The following is a 20,115-nucleotide window of genomic DNA, read 5'->3' as shown; positions in this document are numbered from 1 at the left end:
CCAGAGACGGCTGGCAACTCTGTTCTTGGTTGTGCAGGCTTAGGTGACCTAAAATCTTCCGCATCCTTTAACGACTCCTTTAGGCTTGAACATTATCGCTATACATCACCATTAGCTCGGCATGAATCCTCTTTGGATGGTGGCCCTTTAGATACGGAAAGTGGATTCACTAGGAGTGCTTCCAATTTCCCGATGCACGCCGCCTGCTTTAGTTCGATGCCCTAGCAGTATTCTGTGGTGCTATATAAAATACAGATTTTATAATCCGCTGAAAGTAGATAGGTGTATGTTCAGTGATGTTTCTCTTGTGCACCTTTCTTTAATATATAGCTATAGTAATTACAACAGGACCTTTATGAATGCCCCTCGTACCGGCCTTTCAAGGGACAAAACGGTGACCAAAATGTGTCATGAGATTGTGATGAAAATGAAAAGATCTTGTTTCTCATAGTATAAATTGAGCTCCAGGAAACAAGTATTTATAATTGTAATTTGACTTTTAATATTGCATTAACCCAACTGAAATGACCTCTTGCGGCAAAACGCCATCATTATTACTGCAGTATCCCACGTGATCATATTTAGGGAAACTATTCCCGATTTTCTGAAGTGCAAAGTACTCTTTTTTTCTTTCAGCGGAGCTCATCACATTTTATATTTTGCAATCTCTCTCTTCAGTGTGTCCTTCAATAAAAGCCAGTGACGGTCCCTCCTTTCGCACTGCCTTTTAGTGTTTCACTAGATGGTGCTACCATGTTTTGAATTCTTTGGATGAAGCATTATGGCCCATTAAAATTTTGATAAATGAGGCATACGTTGCTTTGCCATGATATCATGGAGCATGGAAACAAATAGATTAGGGTCTGGTGGGTGAAAGTTTATATTAGTTTTTGGTACATCATTTATGTCGGCGCCTAGTCATCATGGTTGCTGCTCATGGTTTCCAATATCAGCCTACATGAACATGGGCACATGCACTGTTCTAAAAATATGATTAAAATTTTCCACGTTGTTTCTAACAAAATTACTATGGAATCGACCATTTTAGACAATAAGCTTTCCATTACTAAGAAAAAAATTGGATGCCTTAATTTCGGTGTCTTTCATTTGTTGAGTCTTGTACCTCACACCCATCTGTCATGTTTACCTTGCATTCAGAACCTGCGAAAATTTGCAGAACTGTACCACAAAAGTGAGCAATTAACAGCATTAAGCAGTGCGAAGTTATTCTGTTGCCTATACCTCAATGCAAATAGTAGTGAACATATGACCACTCATTGCAACGCAGCTATTACACCAAGTATTTCTTGATATAAAAATCTATGATTGGAATGAAGGGACATGTGAACATGAAATTTGGTTTAACAGTGCCTTAGGTTACTCCTGCCAAGCTTGGGACAAGTAGTTCGGTCTGCGGCACATATTGTTTAGCATACTGGATGCCATGACGTTTGCTTGACAAAGTGTTGGCAGAGGATGACGCTTGTATCACGATATGAACGCCACAAACAAAAGCAATTAGCAGCATGACCATTGCATAGACATGCGCAGTGAACACCCGGAGGGGCCAACTCCACTCCTGTGCGTACTTTGTGGACCAGCCACCAGAGGTGTGGCTGTCACTATGCACGCAGCCTATAGGGGACAGAGTGACATAGCAGGGTGTCAGGCAAGTGATTAAGGAATTAGCTTCCCACAGCTGGCGGAGTATGGCACTGATTGGGGATTGTTGAGGAAGGCTTTGCCCTGTAGCGAGGCAACTATCATGGCGCTGAGTGGGCAGCAGAGTTACTTTAGAAATAAGTGGATTCGGCCTACCAGCCGTATTAAGTAGCCCTACACTGGTGCACTCTGTGGCTGAGGCCAGTTCACAGTACGGCCAACTTCGTCAACAGCAGCGCCGCTGTAACCAACTTTTCCTGCTCTCTGTTTTCGGAGAAATGTGGTTGCCTTCTGTTGTGACTCACTTGATGCTACCTTGCCAGCAGTGTGCACACTCGTTGCTATGAGGTTTGGTATAGTTTGGTAAATGGAATATATTTTCCTGCTTTGAAACTCTTGGAAAATGGCGTCTTTGCTCCTGCTTTTCTTAGGCAGAAGCGCCTTGTGCCATGGTCCAAAGATGCTCTTGCGCCATTAAAATTCATTCTCATGAATGCTGCTTTCTGTTCTCCTTTCTCCTCAGAGGATGAACTTTCTTGCTTGAAGGAGTTGACTGAGAGTATCAAGTCGCTCAAAGATTCGGCTGGTTTTGAACTGTCCTTGCGGTATGTAGAAGCAAAGCTTGTGCTCATGGCATGCCAGCAGGAAGCGGCCAGGTAACTAACTTCCCCATTTCTATTGCGGTCTGCACTTTGAGCTGGCAGCTGTGCCCAGCAGAAGGGAAGGGCACCAGTAATCTTCCGCATGTGCCCCCTCCCCTCCTCCCCCGCAACTTCCCTTTCCAGTGCGTGTACACATTTATAACTACATATTTATACCATCTGCAACAGCTTATGTTTTAAAGAGGCATTGTCAGAATGCCATAGACAGAAAAATAAAATGCACTGGATTTGAGAGTGAGTGCACATGGTTTCTTGCCTTTACACTCAATATGCCTTGTTTGCAAGTCCATCTGCCTCTAGTTGTGTAGTGGTTTTCAAAACTTTTCACTCAGCAATTTTCCTTATTTGTCATGAGATTGTTGATTCATCTGGTCCAAGCTGCCCTAGTATGTAGGCTAATTGTCGGCTGGTCTTGATTTTGCTGTCTGAGGCAGGAGATCAGCCTTGTTAATATATATCTTGTGCATTTTGTCACTTCATCTAGAGTAATTTTTACATAGATGAGGGGAAGGGCCAGTACAGGCCAGTGCAGGATGATAGTGCTTCTTTATATAAAAAGAGGGGGCAAGTCACTTTGTGCCAGCCAGCATTAATTAAAGTCTTCTAGTGATGACTGCATGGGCTTGTTTGATAACTGGTATTTGTGGCCAAGGGCACTTCCGGTACATTTTGTTGGTAGCAAAATTGGATACCTGGGCTTTTTGCAGCACTTTTGACATCTTTTTGGCACTGAAAATTGCTTAGGATGCTTTAGAGTTGTAATAACTTTTTTTTTTTTTTCGCCACTGTAATTTAGACTTGTGATGTGGGGATGTCATCAAGTGGGGTGATTTTTCTTTTTAATTTTTACATTTCGCTTTTACTTGCCTCTTCCTTATGCAACGGATGTGCAGTAGTGTTAATGATTGCAAAGTTACCTAAAATAAAAAAATCTAGGGCACACTAAAGCTCCAGCTTCAAAAGTATGACGTGACAATGTTAATGGCTCTCATCTGCGGTTTCCTTCGTGGATCCTTGTTCACATACATGAATTTTGTTGCTTGCTCAGTGACTTGTATGATCCCTTAATTTGTGCCTTTGCTCTCAGAAATACTCAACAGCATACAGTTGTAAGCTGCCAGATTTGTGCTAGAGATGTGCACGGGCCGAAATTTTGAGCCCGAGCCCGGCCTGGGCTCGATGGTCTAGGCTCGAGCCCGGTCCGGCTCGATTTTGAAAGGGCGTGAGCCCTGCTCGGCCCGATGCTCAGGTTTAAGGCCTAGGCCCGACCCGGCCTGGCCCGTAATGCCATTTTTGCAGTTGAAACTATGCGACAGAAGGAAATAATTTCTAGGTGATAATTTTATTCAAGGTCTTAAAATGTTGAGTTCTCACGTTTGAAATGAAAAATTTGCTGAATATATACAGAGACATCACATACGTGGAATTAACTTATTACGCAAAGACAACAATTTATGCATTGAATTCAGGCATTTGCGACGCTCCTTTGGTCGGTCACTGACCGCTACCAAAGGGTGCTACATTATGGTCTCTGCGAGGACGAAACGTGGGTCTATGCCGGGAAAGAACTCAGAAGCTCTCGCGTGGGGAGGACGCGGTAAAATGCTGTGCATTCTTCTTATCGCACTATGGCCGCTTTCGCAAAAGTTGCATGTGCTCAAGATCGGAGTGAACGGCCCAGCCTGACGTACCCAAGACAAATATACCTTGGCCCGCTGGCTGGGCCGGGCACAGGCTTTTGGGCCAGTCCGAGCCCGTGCACAGCTCTAATTTGTGCAAGACCACGAGACATAGATATAAAGCCCTGCTTTACACCATCATATGCACCTGTGTAGCCTCGGGGTACCATATCCAATTTGAGGCTGAAGGGTCCCGGGTTCAGTTCCCATCTCGCCCCACATTTTCCTTTCAGAGCTATACTTACATTTCCTAGTGACATTTGAGTCATGCTGTATGTAAAGTTTTTATTTTCGGCTCATCAAGCATTCTGACCAATCGGCATTTTCTTCAAGAAGCAGTGGTATTGGTGACCAGTGCTGCGAGGTCTTGCAATGAACGGAAGCCAGACTTCTTGTAATCCCTTGTAGTTCTGTTTTTTTCTGCATCGAAAGAAGTCTCAGTTTATGTCGCCACCATGTACTCATGCAAATGATTGATGGTAACAACATTAATCTCATTTTTATTCTCCTCCAGCTTATACAAACAATCTATTTTCTGTGGCAGTAGCTTCACTGGAATAGGAAAGTGGTGTCATTGACCTAGAAAACTTCAATTTGTACTTAATATCCCTTCAGTTTAATAGAACTGAGAGTAGTCAAACACATTTTGAATGTGTTTACGTTGTGAATTTTATTGTAACCACTCCTGCGTGGGCCTGCAGTATCTATAAATAAAATAATTAAAATATTGAAGGTACTGAGGTGTAAGGCTGAAAATCCCAAAACTGTTAGAGAAGCTTGGCTTCAGACCTAACAGCCGTTTACAGTTTCATGGAGTTGCTTTGCTGATGCGATCAGCATTTGAGAGGATTGGGGGTGGGAGATTGCTAGTTAAAAAGAAGGCCATGAATTTGAGAAGGGATTAGCCTGTGCTTTACACACCATCTCCAACTGTGGTAAAATCATACGGTAGAGGCACTTAAGTCTGCCTTTGTGTATGAAGGCGTAAGCTCGCTCACCCAATGTGCTACCATGATGACTGATTCCCACTCTTCTGTGGTGCACGCCACCGTGTGACCAGTAACACAATGCCCTCTGTACTCTTTCTGCTTCTCTGATGACGCCTGCTGTACTAGGTCACATGGTGGAGTGAGGGGATTAGGCCGTACAATTGGGGGTCCATATGTCATCAATTCAAATCCCTATCATAAACTTCACATATCATATGCATGCCAAATGGGAAGCAAAACGGTATGACACAACCCAGGATACTGCACAAAGAATGATTACATCATAATTGTGATGCTAAAGAGGAAAAATTTAGCTCCGCATGGAGGTTTCTTAGTGATGCCATACAAGCAAATGCACGCCAGGGGTGACATGGGAGGGACCCTCATTGGGGTACCTCTTCAGCATGCTGTTGTTCCACTCCCCGCTTCAGTAGCCCGACAACTACTGTTGTGATGCCATCTTGACTGGCACATTTAGACTGGCACATTTAGGTGATGACAACACCGGCGACAGAAGAGTTTTTGTGTAATGCGGCTAGTAAAGCTTTTAGGTTTTCTTTCAACATACTTTAGGGTTTAGTTAAATTTAATTTTCATTTCTGGATGATGAATATCTGTACATCTGTTGCGACACCATCACTCCCCTCACGGGTAGCTGGTTTGACCTTCTCTGAGCAAGTGCAAAGCAGTTTCATTTTGCCTATGCATTCAACCTATAGCAAGGAATGTGGAAAATGAAAGGGCCTGTGTGTTCAAAAATTTTTTATTCCTCAGTCTTTTCCGCAACCCTTGGGTCCTCATCTGTATTGTGATAAAAAATTGTAGCCAAATATCTAGTACAAGTTTACAAAATAACATTTTATGTATGTGCATCGAAAATCATTTCTACAGTGTTTGGTAAGCTGCTCCTGGGTCCTTTATATATATATATATTAAGTAGACAATTGAGGGGAAAATGAGGGGCTCATAACGGTACACGAAGGGAAGAAGCCAACTGTCGGCGCATTGTTTTTCCTTCTACTTCATATTTAATTATCATTCACCATAAAAACTGATTACAGTACTGATTCAGGCCAATAGCAAAAGTAGAATTTTAAAAATCCCTGACGCTGTCTGTTGGCTTCTTCCCTGCATATATATATATATATATATATATATATATATATATATATATATATATAGTATACATATATAATGCCAGGGGCTCTCTGACAAAGAAAGAACTGGTTGTGTGTGTGTGTGTGTATATATATATATATATTGTGAGCCTTCCGTGGAGGTTCTTTAATTTGTACATGCCATGATCTTCCTCTTTCATTTGTACATACCATCATCATCGTCCCGCGGCGCCGGCTCCGGCACGCGCCTGGGTTTTATCACCGGATTAAAACGCTAGACAAGGCATCGCTGGCCTTGCAGTCACGACCTTGCCATCTCAACCTAGCCTTCTTTCACAAGTGGTGGAGGTCGAATTCGATCCCCTTGCTGCCTCCTGCTGGAGCTACGTTCCGGTCGCCGTTTGGCAACTACCACCATAATCATGTCCAACGAGAGCAATCCCGACCCGGCTGGACCCTCTACCTCAGCTGCACCGATGCCTCCGACTCTGCCCACACGTCAACGCGACCCACCGCTGTTCGCTGGTCGTCGTGACGAAGACGTGGATGACTGGCTTGACACATATGAACGCTGCAGTGCCTATAACCAGTGGGACGATGCTTTAAAATTCCTCAACGTTTCGTTCTATCTAATTGAGGTCGCCAGAAACTGGTTCATTAATCGCGAACCCCACACTACTAACTGGACCACTTTCAAACAGCAATTCCGCCAATACTTCGCCGACCCGGCAGTTCGGACTGAGATCGCGAGAAACAAGCTCTCTTCCCGCCTTCAAGGTCCCGATGAATCATGTGCGTCTTACATAGAGGCTGTTCTTGCACTTTGTCGGCGCATTAGTCCCACCATGACGGAACCTGAACGTGTGCACCACGTCTTAAAAGGGATCAATGCTATGGCATATCACACCTTAGTTGCCCAGAATCCTTCAAGTGTTGATTCAATTAGTACGACCTGTCAACGCCTCGACCAGCTGCAGTCCTCTCGATTACAGCCCGGCTTCGCAACTGGTCCGACCTCTGCTGACCTTTATCTGCGGGCAATGATTCGAGCAATCATCTGCGAGGAGCTTCAAGCCCTCAATCCTTTCTGTCGACATGGCTGCGATCATTCTTCCGCACCTCCTAATGGCGCCGTTCTCCGCAATATGATTAAAGAAGAGTTAGCTACCATCAGCCGCCCTATGACATCTGAACCTTCTGCAATCCGCCCAGCGCTGACCTACGCGCACGTCGCTGCATCCCCCCCTTCTTTGGTTCCCCCGCCCCAACCAGCACCAACATATAATCACGTCAATGCAATGGCGATGGCTCAACCTACACAATCCAATTACGCACCTTGGCATCCCCCCCGACCAGTCTGCTATTACTGTGGTATTAGAGGCCATATATCCCGCTCCTGTCGTCGCCGCCTTCAGAACGAGCGCCGTGGTTACGACACCTTCGAATGCGACATGCCTTCAACCTCATATTATCAACGCCGGTCTATTCCAAGCCCACCTCGACGATCCTCCCCACCTTCAGTATCTTCCTCTGAGCCTCGTGGGAACCATGTATTTTGACGCCGGTCCACATCCCCATACCGCCGCTCAGTTTCCCCTCTCCGCCCCGCAACCGTTCTCCCTGTCCGCCATCTGGAAAACTAAGTGTTGCAGTTTCCGGAGGTCAAACTGCACTCTGCGAACTTACTAAAAGTCCTTCTGATTGCCCGTATAACGTGATTGCTGTTATCTCTGAAGGTTTACCGGTTGAAGCTTTGATTGATACAGGGGCTGCAATTTCTGTCATTCACGCTGATTTGTGCTACTGTTTGCGAAAAGTGACAACCCCATATGATGGGCCTGAACTCCGTGGAGCCAATGACGTCCCTTTGCGCCCTTCAGCGAAGTGCACCGTGCGAGTTATCGACGGCATCCGCCATCATGTGCAGTTTGCTGTGCTCTCACCTTGTGCGCATCTCATGATTTTCGGGTGGGATTTTTTGTCAACCGCTTCAGCGTTAATTTCTTGTGGTGACCGTGTTATCCATATGTCAGACAGCGATATTTCATCTGACTTCTCTGAACAACATCATCCCCTCGTTGCCGCTGCTGATACTGTTCTGCCTCCTCAGTGCGAAAAACTGCTTACTGTTGTTTCTGACCACATCACTGACGGGGATGTACTCATTGCACCATCATATAGTCATCTTCCACGCGGCATCGCCTTCCCGTCAAGTCTTGTCCGGTTCCACAACGGCTCAGCGACAGTAGTGGCCACTAACACTTCACGTGAATCCCTCGTGCTCCCAAAAGGAACTTCTCTGAATTGTATGGTGGATGTTCAGCCTTTTTCCCTGACGGTGCTCACCGCCCCTCCGCCTCAGCAACGTGTTTCGTCAGACGTCTCTCTTTCTGTTCTCGCAAAGACTATTAATCCTTAACTCCCGCCGAACCAACGCCAAGAACTGCTGACATTGCTTCGACACCACTAAGCCATTTTTGATGCCACTTCCACACCTCTGGGACGGACTAGTGTTGCGCAGCATCGCATCATTACTGAAGGTAACTCTATCATTCGCCGACGGCCTTATCGGGTTTCCCTCTCTGAACGAAAAGTAATTGAAGAAAATGTAAATGACATGCTCCATCGCAATATAATTCGTCCTTCAACAAGCCCATGGTCCTCCCCAGTAGTGCTAGTTAAAAAAAAAAGAACGGCTCGGTACGCTTTTGTGTTGATTACCGCGCACTCAACAAAATTACCCGCAAAGATGTGTATCCAATGCCGCGAATTGATGACGCCCTTGACTCCCTCCAAGGCTCCGAATATTTCTCGACTTTGGACCTTCGCTCAGGTTATTGGCAAATACCTATGCACGAGGACGACAAAGAAAAAACGCTTTCGCAACACCCGATGGCCTTTACGAATTTAATGTTATGCCTTTCGGACTTTGTAACGCACCAGCGACATTTGAAAGAATGATCGACACTGTACTTCGTGCCTAAAATGGAGAACCTGTTTGTGTTACTTGGACGACATTGTTATCTTTTCGGCAACCTTTAATGACCATCTCACGCGCCTGAATGAAGTCCTCACCTGTCTCGCTTCGGCAGGCCTTCAGCTCAACACCAAGAAGTGCCACTTTGCACAGAAGGAAATTAAAATATTGGGACATCTGGTCAGCCATGACGGCATTCGTCCAGATCCTGAAAAAATAATCGCGGTCTTGAACTTTGCTCGTCCACAACGGACTACAAATTTGCTCAGTTTCCTCGGCCTCGCGTCCATTTCCGGCGTTTTATAAGGCATTTTGCAACTATTGCTGCACCACTTCATGAGCTACTAAAAGCACGCAGCCCTTTCGTGTGGACTGAGCAGTGCGAAACTGCTTTTAATGACCTCAAGCACGCCCTCACATCAGAACCTGTTCTTGGCCACTTCAGTGACAGCGCTCCAACTATCCTGCACACCGATGCCAGTGGTCACGGTCTTGGCGCTGTACTTCTGCAGCGTGATGCAACATCGCGTGAGAAAGTGATTGCCTTTGCCAGTCGGACTCTCACTCCAGCTGAGAAAAACTACACCATTACCGAGCAGGAGTGCCTTGCTGTCGTCTGGGCTGTCAAAAAATTTCGCCCTTACCTATACGGTCGGCACTTCACAGTTGTGACCGACCACCATGCTCTTTGCTGGTTGTCTTCACTCAAAAATTTGACAGGCCGACTTGGCCGCTGGATTCTACGCCTGCAAGAATACCATTTCGACGTCACTTATAAATCTGGTCGCCAACACCAAGACGCCGACGCTCTCTTTTGCTGTCCCCTTTCGGAATCCACTTGTTGCTTTTCTTCCCAATTCATTTTCACCTCTGACCAGAGCCGACCATCTCTTTGCCCGACTTATATCACAACCGTTTGTTTTGACGACTCTGAGAACAAGCACGCTCTCCGCTCACAGCAATTAGCCGATGCCTACTGCCGTCCTATCATTGACCGCCTTATCGGCGCTTCGGACCCTCCCAATGCTAGGCTTCGCCGACAGCTTCGCAATTTCAAGCTCGAAGATGGCATCTTACTCCACTACGTGTATTGCCCTGATGGAACTCGCTGGATCCCAGTCGCGCCGCGTGTGCTTCGCCCACGTATACTGGCGGCTCTCCACGATGATGCTACTGCAGGTCACCTTGGTTTTGACAAAACCTACGACCGCGTGAGAAAACGATTCTTTTGGCCTGGCTTATCTTCCACCGTTGCCAAATACGTCGCATCCTGCCCTCTGTGCCAACGTCGCAAACGGCTGACTTCTTTGCCCGCTGGCCTTCTACAACCTCTTCCTTGTCCCACCACGCCATTCGACATAGTCGGCATCGACTTATATGGTCCCCTACCTCTCTCCTATGGGGGTAACCATTGGATTATAACAGCTGTCGACCACTTCACACGCTACGCTGAGACAGCAACTGTACCGACTGGTTCTGCTGAAGAAGTAGCAAATTTCTTTTTGCGATCAATTGTATTGCGTCATGGCGCTCCTCGGGTGCTCCTAAGTGACCGCGGTACAGCCTTCTTATCGAAAGTCGTTGCCGAAGTTCTTCACGCCTCATCCACCCTTCATAAGACAACCTCAAGCTACCATCCCCAGACTAACGGTCTGACTGAGCGATTTCATCACACCTTGTCGGACATGATATCAATGTGCATCGCACCAGATCATCGAAATTGGGACACTATTCTACCATTCGTCACATTTGCCTATAATACAGCAGTGCAGCGAACTACCGGTTACTCTCCATTTTTCCTTGTTTACGGCCGTCCTCCCACTACAATTCTCGACGCTTCCTTCTTCTCTACGCCCGACTACTCCACATCAGTACCTACCCATTTTTTATCTCGTGTGGCCAGATGCCGTCGTCTTGCCCGCCTCAACACGGCAGCGTGCCAGGAAGTCCGCAAAACTCGCTATGATTCTACACATTGAGTGGTCTCTTTTCGTCCTGGTGACGAAGTACTGCTTTACACACCATTGCGCAGTCCTGGCCTTAGTGACAAATTCCACCACCGCTACGTAGGTCCCTATGAGGTCATAAGCCAAACTTCTCCAGTGAACTACAAAGTGACGCCTGTTGATCCCCCAGCTGATCGACGCCACCGTGGAACTGAAATTGTTCATGTGTCTCGCCTGAAACCGTTTGTGCGCCGCGATGCATCGGTTAGGTAGGAGCGGCCAGGCTGGCCGCTTTTGACCGCCCGGGCAGATTGTGTGAGCCTTCCGTGGATGTTCTTTAATTTGTACATACCATCATCATCGTCCCGCGGCGCCGGCTCCGGCACGCGCCTGGGTTTTATCGCCGGATTAAAACGCTAGACAAGGCATCGCTGGCCTTGCCGTCACGACCTTGCCGTCTCAACCTAGCCTTCTTTCACAATATATATATATATACTGCTGTGTATATATATATGCCTTTAATAGATTTTGAAATTGATTTCTGTAAAAAAAAAGTTGTTATGCAAATGTATGGTAGGTTCAAATTTTTATTCTGAATTTACTAGGCACTTGAAGGAAAATCTAGTAACTTTATTGCATGCAATAGATTTGTGCTACCATGCTAATGTCTAAACTTGTGCAATTACGAAGGAGCTGCAAACATCCGTTTCAACTGTATGGCACCATTAGCGAGAGTATCTGAAAGGGCAAAAAAAAAAATTTGAATCTCTGCATTCAAGTTAGAGAGGAACCTCAAAAGCAAACTTGAAAAAAACAGTTGCTGACTTTAGGGCACCTGCTGACAGCTATGCCGAAAAAAACCTAGGAAGCAAATAATGTCACATTTCTTGTGAAATCGAGCAGCTTTAGGAAAACTGCAAAAGAGAATTTGCAGGAAGCTGAAGCCGTTGACCAGGCAATAGCGGAAAAACTTCAAAAGCAACTCTAGATAGCATACCTTAGTAATCTGCGATTCATGATTATATTGCTTTGTTAAGTAATTTAGAGGGCACATTGTAGAGCGTGAGCATTGATTTGGGAAAAGCTGAACCATGGGTTTAATAATTAATATGCAGAGGACTAGAGTGATGATCAGCAGTCTTAGAAGGAACAGCAGTTTACGATAAGTATTGAGGCATTGGATCCAGTGGAGATTGGATCTAGGGCCAGTGGTCACTACTGGGGGAAGCTGTAACCGTCGATCTGGGCCGCAAAGTTAAGTACAAGAATAAGAATGGATGTAGGGCATTTGGCAGGTATTCTCTGATCACGAATGGCAGTTTACCAGTATTCCTCAAGGAGAAAGTACTTGCCGCGGTGACTCTGTGGTTACGGTGCTCGACTCCTGAACCCAAGCATGCGGGATAAAATTAGATCACGGCAAGAATTTGCTTTCGTAGTGGCGGCGAATACTGATTGTCTGTTGCGCAGCGCAGAGGGTGAAGCTGGCACGGGACAGCGGGTTACCGGAAGTGGGAGGTGCCGCTAAAGGAATATGTCGCGTAATTTTCCGCTCCGATCTGCAGATTTCGGCAGAGCGGCTTGATTGGCCCATGGAGCGACGTTGGCTCGGCGATTACTCGCTATGTACATTTGGAAGATGCAATCCATGTTCCCGGATATTTACGTTTGTAATACTGTTGCTAAAAAAAAGAAAGACCAATAACATTGCTGTGGAAGTGTTCTAATTCTGCAATTGGGATTCATCATTAGCTGCTTATGCACCACAAAACCCAACACAACACAGCATATGTTTTTACCCTGCACAGTTTGTTTTATGAGAATGGTAAAAAAAAATAAATAAAAAGGTTGTAGTTTGAAACAAAAGCTCCAGTGTAAAGTTGCACAGGCGCATACAGTGCAGGCCACCCTGCACATTTTCTTTCTCGTGGGTTATAATTTCGAGGTAAGATGGGAATCAAATGGACCTGAAGTCAGACATGCTACCCCTTGGCCACACAGGCATGTTCATGCCTTTTGGTTAAAGTGCAGCTTTATATCTGTGGAGGATTGTCTTTCACATAATTTGATACCTTATGACTGTATGTTAATCAGTGGATAATAGAGGCACGCATTAGAGTTAAGGAGTAAGCGTGTTTCAAGTGCAGGCATGTGAATTAGGTTTCATGAGGCAAGCTGCAGGTGGGAGTCATTAACGCCATCGCTTTAAGAGGCGACACTGTTCTTAAAGGCCGTTTCACATGATGCGATTCTTGCTGCAGCAGAGTGCGATTTCACTCGCACAGCAACAGAAAGGCACGCCACTCCCATCGCAGAGCGGCTGCAGCAGACTTCTAACAAGTTATCGCACGCCGCACAGTCGCAGCGATCGTTGCGAACGAAGTAGCCGCCAGCCAATGGAATTCATGTAACTGTTGTACGTAGTTACATACAAAACTAAAAGTTATAAATGTCTCTTTTGCATAAAGTGCTTTATATTCTAATAAAAGAACATAAATTAGATATAATATTTAATCTTGCATGTGTTCTACATTTATTGTTGGTAAAATATGATGGTGCCACCGCTCGTGCCGCACCGACAGAAATCGCTGGCGCCGCAAGCATGTAAAAAGGGCTGTTGCGACTGGCACCGCAATGACACTGCAACTGGACAAATTTTTCTCTCATCTCTCATGTCGCATCATGTGAAACGGCCTACCTATTTTAAATGTATAGAAAATATTCTTTTTTACCATAAATAAAAATTACACTGTGTGCACAAATCTTCCTGCCTATTTTCCCATTTTCTTGTGGGTTTCTTTAAGAGCGCTATAATAGTATGTTTTTATATTTTGTTTGACAGTGATCGTAGGGAAAACATAAGCTCACTGACTGGAATGGCTGATAATTTGCTGCAAGTTAAAACTCCTCCTTTTGTGTGCTGCAATAGGCAAAATGTTTTGACAAAATTAAATTTTTTTTTTCTGCTACAAAGCTGCTACGAGAAGCCTGGTGGCTCTTCCGGTACTGAAGTACTAGCTCCAATGTCGTTGAAAGTACTGTCTCTGCTGTTAGAATCAAAGTATTACTCTATATATCTGGCTGACTATTTTGTCCTCAGTACCACTTTAATAATGTTTTACAGTTCACAATGTGTTTTACACAGCAAATATTAATGGATTTCATTGAGTCACTTATGCAAATATTCTTCTTCCTTTAGCGTTTCAGCCCTGTTGACCGACATTGAAAATTCAGCACGAGAACTAGAGTGTATTGCACTGCTGAAAGAAAAAAGATACATTTCTACAACAGAGGGAGGCACTGTGTCCGGTTCCTCAAGTTCCGACATTTGAGAGAGGTTCTGGATGCAGTCGGGCATACTCTGAAGTGGACATCAGCGAGAATGATTGTGCGACATGGATGTAAACTTGATTGCAATGTTTGTCATCACTCATCATTTGTTCACTTGAGTTCATAAAGTGTACATTTTTATACCAATAAAGTTTGGTGAGTTGTAAGAAACTGATGGATGCGTAATTCATGCTTATTGTTGTCTTAGTTTATCAGGAGGAGATTAAATGTTACAGTTTACCTACTTAAAGGGACAGAACACTGGAATTTAGGCATGAAATCTTTTTAGCGCAATAAAAAGATTGCTCTCTAAAGTGTTGGTGCCATAGCAGTTTTGGTAGAAACGGCGTAGAAAAATTTTACCAAGAATATTTCTATCAGTGCATACGCCCGTTTTTATGTAATCCGATTCTGGAAACCATGAGCACCGACCGCGACGATGCCTAGTGGTCAACATAAAAGACATAAGGAAAACAAATGTAAATTTAGCCCACCTGACAGTAATTAGACATTTTTAGTGTAGAGTAGCGTCCATTTGAGCTTCAACTTTCAAGGCCTTCGCTGCACAGTAATGTACGTCTCGAAATTCAAAACACTGTGGCACCAATGACAAAAGCTGAAAGCATACTATTAGTAATGTGAAAGGAGTGGTGGGTTCTGTTTAAAGGTGCGCTGGGGAGAGCGCAGAATATAATAAGACAAGCACTCCTGGAAGAAAAAAAAACTGTGCATTCATGAAAATCTGTGATTTATTCGTGAGATATGTGGTCAATAATACGATGATAGTAACAGCGTTTCTCCACAAGATGTCGCCTTAGTTTTATGTGATTTTCAATGGCAAATTAAAATTGTAAAGCCTCATTTCTTTGATATTGTAGTGCTTGATCTGTGCTATATGAGGCAATACCTTGTCATTTCTAGCATGATCTCGACAAATTTTAGCCAGCGTTCTATCCCTTTAACGTGATTGTTAGGTATAAGTGAAAGGTATCTGTACTTCATTAAAAGTAGCATTGAACTTCTCTGCTTAAACTGATAAAAGCTGCAAAAAAGAAAGTACGCCAAATTTTGTTTTGAGTATTTTGTTTTACTAGAAAAGGTAAGTATTCTTGCCTTGGAAAACATTACCAGAGTCAGCCACAGTTGGAAATGATCGAAATGAAGCTAGCGGCATGATGTGACATGCAGTACAGTCCTGCAATTTCAGGTATTGTTCAACTGGCCTACATTTCACTAGATCTGAAAATGTTGCCTCCTCATCGCATGTAACTTAGCATTGTCTGTTCACTATTATTCCTGACAGAATAGTTTGGCAGGTTTATCTACTGTAAGACCCTGACGCGAAACTGCATGCGCGATTGAGCGGCATTTGTATCGCTGCCACCATCATGCACACCACATGGTGCCTCGCCCTTTTGATCAACCCAGTGCACAATTCAACGGTGATATGCAAACCTAGTTCTGAAAAGAAAACGTGCATTTCAGGTTTTGTCTGTTGCATGTCTATCGTTCAGCCTTGCGTTACTTTTATCATGACAATGAAAACTTGCTACAAACACTGCTCGAAGTACTACTATTTAAACATTAACTGCTGGCAGATAAACTAGTTTACTGTGATGGAAACACCGAGACGGAGCCGGAAAGACTATTTCTCTCACAATATTGCATAGTAAATCACCGAAACTAGTCAGTAGTTCATTCTACAAAAATTGTTTGCTGAAAAAACAACTTGCATAGAAAGTCAGGCAAATTCTTTAAACACGAAAACAGAAAAGTACACCTAAATATGTCTATCAACTATAGCCAATTTTTGGCTGTTGGTATTGAGCACTTTCATTGGTGCTAAGGTTGCAGGTGTTTGTGTGTTGCTGAACAGTGCAGGAGCCTGGACCTACTTGGGAGTCTGAAGCCTAGCCAAATTTTTAAGCATTAGCTTCACTACGCGAGGTAAAGCCTAGGCCACTGTGTGCTTCCAATGACCTTTAAACAGCTTTGTGGTTAACTTGGAACTTAAGCTACAACCATTTTAGGTAGCTATGTTCCCACCAGAGGTAACAGGTCAACTGACGTGAGAAGTAGCTTAAGACGTGAGCAGCTGCTTGGCGAGACACGTGATCGCTGACGCGCCTCGGCTGGAGCTGCGCCATGGACTCGGAGGAAGAGCAACTGAGCAGCCATTCTTGTTACAGTAACCAAAGAAAAACCTTCTGCTGAATAAAGAGCTTTACCACATGTAACCATGCTTCAGCTATCGCTTTACAATAAGTTTAACAGAATATAAACAAAAGCTTTTTTATTTTATCACTTTGTTGTCTGACAGCTAAGCTACTTTTGACTTTAGGGTGCTACAGTGCTGTAGGTGGTGTTGTGTTTGCCAGCCCACATTGTTGGAGAAAACTGGGGAAGACATTTGGGAAAACTGAGCAGTGTTTGTGTGTGGACCCTATTATTCCAAATCGTTAATGTCAATTCTGTATCGTTTATCGAGAAGTTTTACAAATTTACAATAACAAAACATGATTTGCAAGGAACAAATATATTAATTCCCAGAGTACGTACAAATTACAGCAAACAAAAGTTTCATTCCTCTGCTATATCATGCTCTGGAACGTACTGACTGCCATCATCCAATCACTAAGCAGATTTGCTGCAAAATGAAATGTTCCCTCTAAACTATAGAAAATGATCCCTGATATCTCGACTACAAATGTTTATCATGTGATCTCTGTACGTTTTCTGTATTAAGATATAATTCTGTACTGTTAACATTATGCCCTTTCCACCCAGTTTTCTTAAACTACTGTTTGACAATTGCCGATCAGTTTGTTTGTTCACTCCATTTTCTTTTGAAAAATCATGTTATTTTGATTAATCATCATATGCGCATGATTTATTGTGCTGTGTGTCATTGCCACTATATACTTAATTACTTAATAGATTTTTAGTTATTTATAAAAGGATCCTACACAGTTGTCGACTCTGCGGACTCCGCCTGTATATGTCTTGCAGATGAATGCTAACCTTGAAACAATAAAGTTTCAGGGGGCACTTTGATGCTCTAAAGTATCCAGAGGCGAAACCCTTTAACCACTATTGTCGCTGCCCTCTATTTGGCCACTGCTTGGTTTCGTTTGGTGACTCCTGACTTTGGCACATTCTAGGAGCAACAGGCCCTGTGTCGCTGAACTGGAATTCATTTGCAAGACCTGTGTTGAGACTACAGCTTTACTGACACGTATCCATTGGAAGACGACGTTTGAGGTCAAAATCTGCAACCATTCCTTCGTGGTCCAAAAAGATATATACTCTACTACGCATGCACTTAAGGTGTCAATTAAAGCTTGCTAGTTAACTATAATTAACGTTTACTGATACACTAATTATTATTGGTTGCTATAGCCAACTATCATAATTAGGTGATAAGGTGCCAGCATAATTAGTACCGCGATCTCTGCCACACAAATTTCCTAGCCCGCTGAGCTCTCAAAAGCTTTGGCAGACCTCGCTTCCGCTTCACAAACCGCGCGCTATGTCATGCCGATGGTTTCGTCGTTTCGTAGCTAGCCAAACCAAACGACGCCATGCGACGCCTGGCAAACTTTCATTTTGTCTTTGTGCCAACAGGCGCCGCCGCCATCAACCATGCCTCCATGCTCTGGCACGACCAGACATACCCACCATCATGCCCACGATGAAGATTGCTCTAGAAAGCGGGTTCCTGCATTTTTTTTTTTCTGCCGCATAGTGCACAGAACTTCTTATGGCGCGAAGAATATGCTGGGCGCCAAGCTGTAGCGCTGTGCCGCATTGACCTTGGTACCGCTGTACCAGCGATTCCAGAACTAGGCCAGCACTTTCTTGCAACGGCAGCAAAACTGTAAAATGCCGCGGAATGACTCTGTGTTCTGAAAAAGAAGTCTTGAATTCGTGTCTCATAAAAAATCCTCAGGTGTGGCACAAAAGGAGAGATAATTGTTGTCCTTTTTTATCTCTGACGATCGCAGCGCTCGCCCCTGTCCCGTGGTAATGCACGCGGTTCGAGGGTATCAAATATGTCGTCTGCACACTGCATCGTTGGCATCAAATAATGTTCTTGAACACGCAACATATATGTGATCAGATGTTCCAGCACGAATATTTGAGTTTCTCATTGTGAAAGTCATGTGACGGCGAAGCAACTGTCTGTAAAAACAACGCTAGTTGTGGGAAAAGCTAACTCCGGGCAGCCTTCGTGGGCTGCCCATTGGAATGTCGAGATGTCTTGGTTGGGCGGCACTCTGTCGTCCCTCACGAACCAGATATCAAATCTTACGAGCGAAGTACTTCTCGAAGGACGTGAAGAATCGGACGGTACGTTAAAAACAGCGTGCACCGATGCTTACATATTTCTTCAGCGTATTGCTGTGCTTACGTCTCGGAAAGCATGGGAGTAAAGTTTCCACGTCTGGTTCAGCGCGAGCGAAAAAGAGGCAGCTGTTAGTTTTTGCTTGCGAAAGAATCTGTTGTGGTGAGCTCTGTTAAGCAACAGGTCATATTTTGCTGTGAGGGACGGACTGTACAGTTTGCAGCTATTGCATGACCGAGTGCGATTTGACAGATTTAATAGCCACACGTTTATTTTCAACCTGTACTTGGAAGAATATATGCTTGATTGGATTTTCTGAGACAGAAGTCAAGCTTAATTTACAACTTGCTATTCTTGCAAGCTTAATAAAACTTAGATGTATTTTGACATTGCTTCTCCCGCAGTGATGCGAGAGCATTCCTCGCTCTCTTGCTCGGAACGCAGCATAATCTTCGTTCCTTTTCCTGTGTGTGAAGTTCAAGCGCGTCTTTGCACGTTAACGTGTGGGGAGTGTCGTGACAAAAGCTTATTTTGTGTGAATGTGTATGTAACAGTAGTCACCATGAATGCCCATGCAAAGAATGGGCTCATTTTGTGGCATATGTCCTGGTTTGCGTCACAACAGCATATGTTTTCGCGATTGGCAAAACATTGCATTGATTTCTAATATGTAATTTCCCACGTCAGTGCTGCTGTCACCCAGTTTGTGAATTGTGATTGTTGAACTGAATTGCGACTGATAAGGTGTGTCACTTGACTCTGTAATGTGATAGCACTGGGTAAAAACGCTTACTGTGCATTGGGCACAACTCTTTCGTGTTGAGTATCATGCAGGACTTATGTACTACGGGGTCATTCACGCTCAGCTTTGCTCCCAGTACTATTGCTGCTAAGCCAGTAGCGAACGCATGCAGATTGTCAGATGGCACAGAGTACCACCTCGAGGGTCCTCATCTTGCATACCAGTTTCATTGATTTGTAACTGGCTTAGATGTAGAGCAGAGAGAGTTCGTGGTAACGTATGATTTACCCTTATGCTACGAACATACAAGAAAAGTAAAAGTGTTTAGATGGACTAAACTGTGTGGACTACAATACTGTTTATGCTGCATTTCGAAACATACCTCATTATGTAAAAGGTTTTTATTATTGGTGTCGAGCATTGATAATTTGTTCATTCTTTTAGAGGTACAGAGCACTATCTAAACAATGCAAATGAGGGTTCATTAATAGAATACTTGTTGTTGGATAAATTTCACAACTGCCTCTGTCAATAAAAATTTTAATATTTTTACTTTGTTTTTTTTTTAGCCCTGTTTAGACTTTTCTAACCAAAAACAGTCATGTAGCAGACTCTTACACTTAGTAGAACAGATAGTTGTTTTAAAACACGCAGTTGTGGTTCAC

The 20,115-nt window shown here is 44.2% G+C and overlaps 2 protein-coding genes across 4 annotated transcripts in view; both read left to right on the top strand.

Annotated features, from left to right (window-relative positions):
• Positions 1-14,534, top strand: part of LOC146176275 (uncharacterized) — a 28,090-nt gene extending 13,556 nt beyond the window's left edge. Inside the window, exons 5-6 of the mRNA XM_084582602.1 lie at positions 2,186-2,318; positions 14,233-14,534. Coding sequence (XP_084438728.1) covers positions 2,186-2,318; positions 14,233-14,365 — 266 coding nt within the window. The 3' untranslated portion in view covers positions 14,366-14,534. The remainder of the gene's footprint in view (positions 1-2,185; positions 2,319-14,232) is intronic.
• Positions 14,535-18,401: 3,867 nt separating this feature from the next.
• Positions 18,402-20,115, top strand: part of LOC146176274 (uncharacterized) — a 91,438-nt gene continuing 89,724 nt past the window's right edge. For all 3 annotated transcript variants that reach the window (XM_084582594.1, XM_084582593.1, XM_084582592.1), the window contains exon 1: positions 18,402-18,713. In XM_084582594.1, coding sequence (XP_084438720.1) covers positions 18,620-18,713 — 94 coding nt within the window. In that variant the 5' untranslated portion in view covers positions 18,402-18,619. The remainder of the gene's footprint in view (positions 18,714-20,115) is intronic.

The sequence above is a fragment of the Amblyomma maculatum genome, chromosome 10 (assembly GCF_055883805.1).
Source record: "Amblyomma maculatum isolate TAMU_Amacu chromosome 10, ASM5588380v1, whole genome shotgun sequence".
Classification (NCBI taxonomy): domain Eukaryota; kingdom Metazoa; phylum Arthropoda; class Arachnida; order Ixodida; family Ixodidae; genus Amblyomma; species Amblyomma maculatum.
This window is presented reverse-complemented; position numbering and strand designations above follow the sequence as displayed.